The sequence below is a fragment of the Thamnophis sirtalis genome, unplaced genomic scaffold, assembly GCF_051295495.1.
Source record: "Thamnophis sirtalis isolate CommonGarterSnake01/CBP01778 unplaced genomic scaffold, rThaSir2_p1.2 scaffold_9, whole genome shotgun sequence".
In the NCBI taxonomy this organism is placed as follows: domain Eukaryota; kingdom Metazoa; phylum Chordata; class Lepidosauria; order Squamata; family Natricidae; genus Thamnophis; species Thamnophis sirtalis.
The window spans coordinates 31948107-31960202 of NW_028261389.1; the positions used below are offsets into that span (position 1 = coordinate 31948107).

The 12096-nt window shown below is 35.1% G+C and overlaps 1 protein-coding gene across 1 annotated transcript; it reads right to left on the minus strand.

Annotated features, from left to right (window-relative positions):
- Positions 1–805: 805 nt before the first annotated feature.
- On the minus strand, positions 806–11498 carry PHF5A (PHD finger protein 5A). Its single transcript, XM_014052074.2, has 4 exons — positions 11263–11498; positions 7952–7975; positions 4599–4765; positions 806–1455 (listed from the first exon to the last, which is right to left on the minus strand). The coding sequence occupies exons 1-4, from the start codon at positions 11312–11314 to the stop codon at positions 1366–1368; spliced, it is 333 nt and encodes a 110-aa protein (XP_013907549.1). The 5' UTR covers positions 11315–11498; the 3' UTR covers positions 806–1365.
- Positions 11499–12096: the final 598 nt, after the last annotated feature.

Consider the following 12096-nt stretch of genomic DNA (forward strand, 5'->3'; position numbering starts at 1 on the left):
AATAAAATGGTCTGCAATTATAATGTTAAACATCTTCCTAGAATAATAGTGTTAAATAGAAATTGGTTGCAATTTGCATATTTTAAGAACCCAAAGATTATTAAAAATAATGTATGATCCCCAATTCTCTCCTTACTATTTCCTAAACAGGTACATTAAAATATTTGTTTTGAGGGAGGCTGAAATACAGTGTACTGATTCACTGCCACACTACAGCCTAATAATGTAGTTGTTAAATAAATCACATGGTTATGTCCTATTCCAAAACACCATTTGAGTAACAAGTCTGCAGCATGACCTTATATGCTTAAATAATTAAAATACATTGGAAGTGAATAAAAGCAATTGGAAATTATGTCTTTCTAAAAACCTTAAGAATACCTAAGAACAGGATTAGGAGGATGTGAGGGTATTTCCTTTCCTAAACCTGATTTGTGGATATGTATTTTATTACCTTTGTGTTTAAAGTCTCTATAACAACCATATGCTTTTTTTCTAAACGGACTACAACATACGTAAAATTTGGCTGTGATTTATAGCTGATAATAACACATGACATTTTGTAATTTTGATTTTGTAAATAGGACGACTATTGCACAATAAAAAGAGGCACACCCAACTTTTAAAATCCTGCTTCTCATGATTTGCACCTGGAATTTCAGATACTATATTAGTATCTGAACAATACCCTTTGCTGAACAATAAACAAGTAAATAATCTGAGTATGGCTCAAAGGGCAGATAAACTTTCATAGGAAAAAATGTTGTATGGTATAATCATATTGTACTGATGCAAGAAACACAAGTTAGGGTAATACCAAATGTTCTTTATTGATTTATTCAGCTTATATGTTATCTCAGTCACTGAGCAATTCTAGATTACTGTTTATAGCCCTTTATTGTTATGGATATTAAACTACCACTATCAATTTATGCCTGAATTTAACTCCCTGATAATTAACAAACTAATAACTATCACACACACCCCAACCTAAGTTCAAGAAATGTAGATATGAGAGTTTTCATTAGAAGACTATTATAAAACTTTATTGTGATATAATCCACCATAACACTGAAATAACAGCTAATCAAATTCTTCAGAAAACCTTGGGTTTGACCTAATATACAATGAAAGAATTATGTTAGAAAAAAGGTCTATGTCTATCAAGATCCAGGGTCTGAATTCCAATTTACTTACTTAGTGATTCAAATTATAATATTTAACTCAATATTTATTTTCATTGAAAAATGTCAATAATTTTTAGTAAGCAATATTTTCCATCAAAGTATTATATTTAATTTAATTGCTTTCCTATAAAAATGAAGTCCAAAATTTTTCAGGAGTACTTTCACAATGGAGATGGGATCATCTTTTTTTGAAGCCATATTTCTTTCGCTCATAAAAGAGATCTGTTTTTGAACTCCCCAAATTGACAATCTTGGGACAGCCATCTCTCTGGAACAGTGCGAAAAACAAACAGTTAGAACAAGCTAAGCCTAATAGATTCCAAAAGGAATAATCATAGTATCTGTATATCACAATTCCAATGGAATATGTGTCTGTGTGTATGGATGTGTGCAAGAATGAGATATGTTATGTCCTGTATTAACCCACAAACTGCCTATAGACAATTATGATGTCCTATTCCTAATATCAAATTAAGAGATAGTACTTTACATTCCAGACTGCATTCTTACAAAGCACTTATTTAAAAGAAACCTGCCACTAAATTTGATAAGATTAGCATAGAAATACAAAAGGGTAGGATTTGTTTCAATGCAATTTCTCCATAAAATTCTACAATCAACTGTCATTGCCCAAAAGGTGCATTATTTGAATAGCACTTTCCTGAAACTCAGGAACATAGAATTTGAAACAAATAAATAAAAACAATGAAGCAGGCATAGACAACAAAAAGTTGCAAAAATCCAATAAAGGTATAAGCGAATGGATATAATATATTCAAAGTACAGTTTTTTTTTAAAGTAAGACACAGTATATGGCAGATATACTAACTTTGTAAAAATAATAATGCTTGTGGAATAATATTGTACTTATTAAATACTTTGTGGTTTTTTTTTGGTTCATCTCAATGACTTTTGAAATCAATCTGCTAAAATGGGAAAGATTTTTGCACATATTTTTTTCTTATCTTTTCAATTTTTATTTCTTCCTATCATTACAAGTGCAGGGTCTGCTTTTTCCATTGAACCAATATTGATCCATTGGTTATGACAGGAATTGACCAAACAATTTGGTACCTGTGCCAGCTATCATGGGCTGAAAGAGAGTGACAGCAATAGCATTTAGATTTATATACTGACTTCACAGTGCTTTACAGCCCTCTCTTAAGTGGTGTACAGAGTCAACATTTTGCCCCCAACAATCTGGATCCTCATTTTACCCACCTTGGAAGGATGGAAGGCTGAGTCAACCTTGAGCCTGGTGGGATTTGAACTTTCAGATTGCAGGCAGTCGGCAGTCAACAGAAGTAACCTACAGTACTGCACTCTAACAACTGCACCATTGTGGCTCATAGCAGTCAGGCTCTCAGTGGTCACCCAACTAGATTTCATAGAATTCAAGAGTCTTCTGGTTTTAGCATGGTGCCTTAAACGCTGGACCAAATTGGCTCTCCAATTATCTTCCAAACTACTGTATATTTATTCAACTGATACCCTAATGTTCAACTAATCATAATTTAGCCATTGTCTATCCACTTCAGGATGAAGTCTTCTTTCACAATTTTTCAACCAATATGGTCCTAAGCTTTATTTTGCCAATTGGGTCCACAATACTTGCTGATCTCATCATCCATCTTGTTTTAGGACGTTTTTGTGGATGCTTTTTATCAAGTGGGATCCTTTCTATGACTGACTTGGTCCACCTGCCATCAGTTCTTCATGCTATGTGACCAGCCCATTTCCATTTCAATTCTTTTACTCTTAATGATATTGTGTACTATAGTACTAGAAGTTTCTTTAAACAATTAGTTCTAACCTCCTATAATTTAAATAATAAGATATAGAATTATGCCCAAAAATTAATTAGAGAAAATTTGAATAAGAATTCTCACTTTTAGGCAGTTTAATATAAAAGGGCACATATTAGTTAAAAATAAAAGTACATACATTTAAATTCAAATGCCCAAAGTTTACATAGTTACAGTGCCATAAGTATTCAGAGCTTTTGCAACAAACACTTAAAATTTAGGTCTGCTGCCCCATATTTCTCTTAATCATTGCTGACGTTTCTATATTTTGATTGGAGTCAATCTGTGGTAAATTAAATTCTTTGGACGTGATTTGGGAAGGTACACACCTCTCTATAGAAGCTGTCACAGTTGGCAATGCATACTGTAGCAAAGCAAAAGCCATGAGATCAAAGGAGCCTGCAGAGCTCAGAGATAGGATTATTGCAAGGCACAGATCTGGGGAAGGCTACAATGAAATTTCTGCTGCGCTGAAGGTTCTAACAATACAATGACCTCCATAATTGTCAAATGGAATATTTTTGGCACAATCAGGACTGTTCCAAAAGCTGGTTGCCAAGTCAAACTGAGCAATTGGTGGAGGAAGGGCCTTAGTAAGAGAGGTGACTAAGAACCCGATGGTCACTGATTGAACGCAAGAGATCCTGTGTGAGATGATACAACAATCACTACAGCCTTCCACAATCTGAGCTTTATGGCAGAGTGGCTAGATGGAAGCCTCTCCTCAGTGCAAAACACATGAAAGCCTGCTTGGAGTTTGCAAAAAAGCACCTGAGTGACTCTCAGACTGTGAGGAACAGGTATCTCTGGTCTGATGAAATCAGCATTGAACTGTTTGCCTCTAAATGTTATGTCTGAAGGAAACCAGGCACTGCTCATCACCTTCCAAATATCATCCCAACAGTGAAGCTTGGTGGTGGCAGCAACATGCTGTGGGGGAGTTTTTCAGCAGCAGGGAAATTGGTCAGGGTTGAGGGAAAGCTGAATGGAGCAAAGTACAGGGATATCTTTAAGGAAAACCTGTTCCATAGTGCTGAGGACCTAAGACTGGGCTGAAGGTTCACTTTCCAACATGACAATACATAGCGAAGACAACACCGGAGTGGCTTAGGGACAACTCTGTGAATGTCCTAGAGTAGCCCAGCCAGAGCCCTGACTTGAACCTTATTGAACATCTCTGGAGGGACCTGAAAATGATTGTTCACAGACTCATCTTGAGAGGATTTGCAAGGAAGAGTAGCAGGAAATCCAGGTGTCCAATCCAAGTTTGTCGCATCATACCCAAAAAGACTTGAGGCTGTAATTGCTGCCAAAGGTGCTTCAACAAAGTACTGAGTGAAGGTCTGAATACTTATGCCAATGTAATATTTCAGTTTTTTCTTTTTAACAAATTTGCAGACATTTCTAAAATTCTGTTTTCACTTTGTCATTATAGGGTGCTAAGTGTAGATTAATGGGAAAAAAATGAATTTCATCAATTGTAGAATCAGGCTGAAGCATAACAAAATTGACAAAAGTGAAGTGCGCCTGAATAGTTTCTGAATACACTGTATGTATGTACATATGTTTAAAAGGATAAAAATAAAAAAAAATCTATAAAACTTACATCTTTTTCCTGAATAGTACATTCCTTGCAGTAATAAGCATCAGAGACTCCAGGACCCCCACATATCACACAGCGTCCTTGATAAGAGCCATAGTTGCATTCATCACAAATGCGCACCAGTGTACAAGGCCGTACATAAGAGTCACAGATAACACATTTGCCATCACCTGAAAACAAAAGTATACACATTTCACTTGAGATAAGAGATATACAGAAGATAACATTCAAACAAAGCAAAGCTATAGTCCAATTGATTACATATGAAATGTATTTGAAGGGTAATCACTGGACCTTTTTCTTTCACCTTACATGTTGCAGTGGGTTTTTAACATCCAAATATAAATATATCACTTTACATTATTTTCAAGCTGGATTTAGAAGTTGCAAAAGGCAACTGGCATATAAGTGACTTTCACCATATCTTTAATCAAAGTACCATTTTGTAGTGTATGGGGAAAGAATCCTCTTTAACCAACTCTAACCTTTTTCTTTCTTCTAGAAAGCACTATCAAGTTTAGGCAGAAACAAATATATGAATCAATCCAAAATAATATTTTGTCAATACAAGCTTACAATTTTTCTTAGGATGGAAAACTCAAGAGTTTATAAACTATTTATTCACTACACAAAAGAAATGCTGAAAAGACAAGTAGCATTTAGACAATGCTAACAAAGCAATTTAGAAACACATCACTGAAGTCAGTGATGTGTTGGAATCGCACAGAATGAACAGAAGTCAATGAAATATTGGCAGTGAAGGTATTGAAGTGATAGATAACATCTTTTAGAATCAACAATTAACTGTAAGGAACAAGCAGTCAAAAACATACTGCAACTAGCACTTGGTAGAGTAGACATGAAGTCCTTGGAAAAGAGATACACATGCTGTAATGTCTCTATAACTATAAAGATCACTACTGGGCAAGGAATGTAAATAAACTCCCGGTGATCCATTATGGAAGTGGAAGTTGAATGTTGAAGAAGTGGGATAGGAAGGTCATTGACATTTTTGAACTTTGGTATTGAAGAAGGTTCCAGAGAATACTATGGTAAGCCCAAAAACAAACAAACACATGGATCATCAAACAAATCAATCCAGAATTCTCACTCAAGGCACAAAATGACCTGGCTCAAATTATTCTACTCTGGCCACATTATGCAAAGACCTAGCTTCCTAGAGAAGGGCCTGGTGTTGAGAAAGGTTGAGGGAAAGAAGAGTGTGACCAACAGCAAGGTGAAGAAACTCCGTTACAGTGGCGATGATTGAAGTTGGAAGATTTGAAATATCAGGTTGGAGACAGATTGTTATGGAAAAATCTATGTGGTGATTAGGAGTTGAAAATGAACTTAATAATACACACCAATGAATGCAGTAAAATATAAATAAGACAATGTCAAGTACTGGACCATATTAATAGATTTAAAAATACCTACAAATGAAGAGATTCACATTTATTATCTGTGCCCTAATTCATGTAAGTTTATTCCTACTGAAAGAACAAGTGACTTCTTTTTGCAGTTCAGTTCCATTTTTATTGGATGGGAAAAACTATAATTCCTCTGCTCAAAATCTTGCCACCAGCATTCAATTTCTAGTTTCCAGAGGAATAAAATTATTGGTTTACATTAGTGTGGCATGAAGCAATTGATCATGAGGAAGTATAACAACTACATTTCTCTATCCATATTTTCCTAGTCTATAGTAACTTGCACTATTGCTTCTGCCTCATAATGGCAAGTTTTCAGCACTCTGTGTACAGCATGCAGACCTTAGAATACTTTTTGAAGTCATTTGGTACCTAGAATTTCACTATCAATATTTGCCAGCTATAACTAAAAAATAAAGATGGCTGAAATAGATGTATTACTTTTGAGAATAATTTAACAGACCTAAAAACAAATCTATCAGACCTGGAAGGCTTGCCAATATGAAATCTCTAATAAAATGGAACTTTGAGGAAACTCAAGTCTCAGAGTTTTCTTTCATTGGGAATGTTACTTGGAACCATGACACCACCACAGAAACAGCAGAACTATCAATCAGTATGTCAGGATGATACCTTTGGCTACCATTCAAATAATGTGAAATGATAATGCATCCTCCTATATCCACTGAAATATTACTTATCCCTACCTTAGAGTCAAGGAAAACTGCATATCATGCCACTAGCAGCATTATTTAAAAAAAAAATCTTCACAATAAACGTTTTAAACTATCTTGAACTAATTATGTTTCCATTTCTTTATCTGTAAGGAAGCTGGCACAGAAATTAGGTGCATTTTTATAAGCCTTTCTTGGTCCAATTTTCCTCTGCCGAGGGGTCTTTCCATAGTTGTCTTTCAGGTAAATATGTTGCATATATTCCTGCTTGCCTGAAAGGACCAGCGATATATTTGATGTATACAGTATTAAGACTGACACCTGTGAGCTGATTCAGTAAAATATTTCTAAGCTATCATTTGGTGCTAAAAACAGATTTCATATAAGTTGCTACTTTTGTTACTTCTCACATTTGTAGACACAGATTTGCTATGCTTTATCTTCTGATCATAGTATGGTTATGTATCAGCCCATCTTTGAAAAACAATTCAGAAACAGCTGATTTAAAATACAGTAGAAAGTTATCAACTGGAAATGGCAAACACATTCATTTAAGCTTTCTATATTGCTTTTTATACCATTTTCAGTCTCAATTCAAAGAGCTACTAAACCTCTTAGTATTTGGTGACAGGTTATCACACTCCCCCTTCATATTTCATTCTTTCTATTTTATTTTCAAATTATAAAATATTTTGGCTACTCTCATATTTTAATTAACTATCTAGCTTATTGGAAACACAATACCAAATCAACCAAGTTTCCTGATTTAGGTCAAAGGAGTTGCTAGTCAGGTATGTCACAAGTCTATTCAAAGTGCAATTATACAGCTACAGTTGAGGTCTACCTATGATGTCAATTACAGGCCTCTCTCATCTTTTTAAGTGGGAGAACTTGCACAATTGGTGGCTGACTAAATACTTTTTTGCCCCACTGTACATATATGAAATTTAGTTCCAAAGAGTATCTACATATAGAATTTACTTGCACATGAAAATAGAGCTTTAGACAACCGGACCTTTTGCAGATGCCACATGATCACATAATTGTTTTTAAAATTTGCAGATAGGTTTTAACTACACCTCTGCATGCATCAAAACAGCTTTTGGAAATGAAATTCAAACCTTTAATGATTTTATCTTAAATTATTCCAAGAAATTCATTATATTCACAAAATAAAGATGTTGATATTTTAGTCAATTAGTGAAATATTCTGGCATGAATTCACAACAAATATATATAAAGCTATACTTACATTTTTCACATAGTCTCCCAATAGCTGCAATAGCAAAAAATAAAGTCATATTGATATTTAGAGTTCAAAACTAAACACCAATTTAAATATCATGCATTCTCTTATTATGCTAATATTCATGTATATGTGAAGTGAGATAATCATTGTTTTTAAAAACGGTAATGAAGGCTTATGTTCCACTAAGTCAGAGACTTGGTGACATACAGGTAATCCTCAAATTATGACCACAATTGAGCCCAAAATATCTGTTGTTAAAAAAGACACTTAATGATATTTCATTTAATGATCTTATGATCTTTCTCCTCAGTTAAGCGAATCACTGCAGTTGGTAAGTAACTTGGTTGTTGAGTGAATCTGGCTTCCTATTGACTTTGCTTGTCAGAACGACACAAAGGTGATCACCTGACATTGTAATCACCATAAATACCTGCCAGTTGCTAGGTTTGTGGTCTGAGAGAAAAACATCTGCCACTATCTGGGATTTGGGAGACAAGTGTCTTCACCACTAAGCCACCACACTGCTCATATGTCTATATTACTGTCAATGTATGAAATTAGGTTTTATAGAATGCCTAGGCAATCTATAGAATGCTAAAAATGGAATGTCGAAGTATGAAGTGCTTAATATTTCATAAATTTCCTAAGCATTCAATGCAATGCCAAAAGGCAAACCGGCAAAGTATAAAATATTCCTGCTAAAATGCCATTCTAGCTTTCATTGGTTCAACAAGTAGTTCACACATTCTATAGATTTCCTAGGGATTCTTTATAATGCCAGCTTTTCACGCATAGTCAATAGCATATAGACGCATATGCTTTATTGCTCAGCTTCCTAACCAAAAGGAGAGGCCAGAATGTCACAACTGTAGATTAAAGGATCTTGTTGTCAGTAAATTAAAAAAAAATTTTTTTTGCTATATCCATGTAAAATAGTAAATATATGTGTGTGTGTGTGTGTGTGTGTGTGTGTGTGAAAAAATTGTGTTTGAAGATTCCTTAACTGATCCTGGTTACATATATCATGCTATATAAGCGTTTATTGAATAAGTCATAATTAACTGGATGCACAAAACAGGCAAAGATTCTAATACTTTCTTGTAACCAGTGGTTAATTTTAATTTTGTTGGATTGAATTGTCAGAAATCAGAGAATCACCTGATACACACTTTTTGGGGAACTTTAAGAAAAGAATGGGCATCTGGCCTAGGATACTAAGATATGATATACAAATAAAAGGGCATAATCTTCAGAACACTCTACTTAATTAAAGTGACCAGGCGTCCCGATTTTGGCGGGCAGTCATGATTTATAACAATTTGTCCCGTGTCCCAGGGCGTTTTTAAAAAGTCCCAATTTTCTGGCTTCATGTTGAAAGCCCAGTGGATTTGCTCAAGAAATCCTAACCGGGGCAAGACAAAACACTCTAACCTCTGTCTATGTCTCAATACTTTTATTGAAGATAAAACGTTAAAGCAAGAAAACGGACACCCCCCCGCCCATTTTACTTACTTTTATAAGAAAAGATGACCCAGTACCATAGAGCTCCAGGAAATAGTTTGGCTAGAGAAGTAGCGAGAGTTCCTTCCTGGATTTCCCGGAGGGGAGGGGCACGGAGGTTGGAGGTTGGCTCGTGTGGGAAAAATGGTGAAATATTTTTCTTTGAAAAATATTTCCCTGGGACCATTTTCACCATTTTAATTTGCTCAGTTCTTTGTATTAACATCTACATCATTCTGGATTGACTTGGAGTGCCTGCCTGCTGGTAAGTGAGCTGGGTTTTTTTCTTTTATTTTTTTAATGTATTTTAAAATAATATTTTATTTATTGTGCATAGGATTTTTTAAAATAGTTTTATGCTGTGTGGATTCTTTTTTTTAAATTGTCTTAGACTATTTTTAAAAAGATTCTATCCAAAATAAATTGAAGTGAAACCATTTTTAAAAATTCTATGCACAATATTTTGAAATATATTGTGCATAGAATTTTTAAAAATAGTTTTACTTCAATTTATTCTGTGTGGAATAGTTTGAAATGTTTTACTTCAATTGATTCTGTGTGGATTCTTTTTTTAAATTGTCTTAGACTATTTAAAAAAAGATTCTATCCAAAATACAAAATACCAGCTGCGGTTATTCACTTAAGAACTGTGGCAAGAAAGGTGGTATAGTGACCAAAGTTACAATGGCATTAAAAAAAGTGACTATCATTTTTCACACTTAGCGACCATTTTCACACTTAGCGACCGTTGCAGCATCCTCATGGTCACGCGATCAAAATTTTGATGTTTGACAACAGATTCGTATTTATGATGGTTTCAGTGTCTTGGGGTCATGTAATTGCCTTTTGTGACCTTTTGAAAAAGTCAAATGGGGAAACCAGATTCACTTATGTTACTAACTTATCAGCTGCAGTTATTCACTTAAGAACTGTGGCAAGAAAGGTGGTATAGTGACCAAAGTTACAATGGCATTGAAAAAAGTGACTGATGACCATTTTTCACACTTAGCGACCATTTTCACACTTAGCAATCTGCAGCATCCTTATGGTCACGTGGTCAAAATTTTGATGTTTGGCAACAGTTACAATTTATATTTGTAAATTGCAGTTATGTTGAAATAAAAAATATTACAATACTATTTTTGCGTTGTATGAAAATTTTTGTTACTCCGTATACAATTTTTAATCCCCCCCCCCCCCCCCCCCCCGGTCAAAGGCTCTTTACCAATCTGAAAATTTATACTTAATGCATTTCAGAATGCTCTAATTTCAGTCACTCCCTTTATCATTATCCTGCCTTCTTGCCCAGCCGTAATTACTCTCAAATTCTTCAGTTTGCCCATTTTGGGCACTTTACTTTTACATGATGGAGACATTGATCCTGAAAATGGGTGATGGATATTTTTTTTTACCTCACCTTTATTACTTTATAAGTATCTCAAGGCAGCGAACATGCATATCGGTAATACTCCCGCCTGTTTTCCCCACAACCACTACCACCCTGTGAGGTTGTTATGAACTGAAGGAATGAGTGGCCTAAATAACCCATTTTAATATTAAAATAAAATTTTTATTAATCACATTTGTACAGCCGCCCAGCTTACAAAAAGCTTTTGGCTACAGCACATGCCATTAAACATGGCAGAATTGCCCACCATGCCGGTTGGGAACGAGTCGCTGAAATTAACTTGAATGGCTACCGTGCACAGTTTAGAATTACTTTGCTCTGTCCCGCCCGCCATCTTTTAAACGAAACTCTCCTTCAGGTACGAGCTGCAGAGCAATGGTCTCTCTCTCTGTAAAGGACTACTCACCTACTCCCGCCTGTTTGCGGCAGAAGATTAAATCTGGATGATGTTTAGCCATCCCCTCAGGTTCCCGTGTCGCGCCGTTGTTAACGACGTTTTACCCGTGATCTCTACTGTTTAGGTCCCAAAGGACGATAGAAGTCCTGCGAATTAATCTGAGGGCTTCCTCTCTTAGCGAAAGAAAAGTGCGTCCTCTTGCTTCAAGCTTTAAAATACTATAGAACTAACTATTTAGATAAAGAAGAAGAATATGAAGTTTTGACCTATTATTAAATGGTATCTCTGTCTCTTCTAGGACCCGAAAAAGCCCGCCCCTTATATCTACCGTCATCGATAGTATAGTTACTATATGGATATGGATTCATGTAAAAGACTCGAAAGAGGCAGTCTAAAGAAAGACCCTTTTTTAAATAAAAAAGTAATTACAACATGCAGATGATATTAAATGCAGGTAATCGTGCCTGTAAACAAGCATTTTAAAAAGCGTTTCAACATTTGAAAGGAATAAAGAACAAAGTGTCGACATGTAATTCGTAGTTTTAGGAATCAGCATGCAGTTAAAGGCTAGGCTTGCATTGAAAGGAGTAAGTGAATTTTTATTTAATCCTAAAAAAAACTTGGGTGGTGAGGGGGAATCGGATTCTATAGTAGCCCCACGTCTAACCCTTAATTGCAGGACTCTTCATGTGTATCCTTCAAAAGCTTTCTGATCATTTTACAGAGGCATGCACAAAAACTTATTTGTGCCGTATCAAATTGTACTACATACTTTTATGACTTTAACGTCATAACACAGGTGACAAATTCTGCACAATAACGTTAAAAAAATCTGAGTGTTCA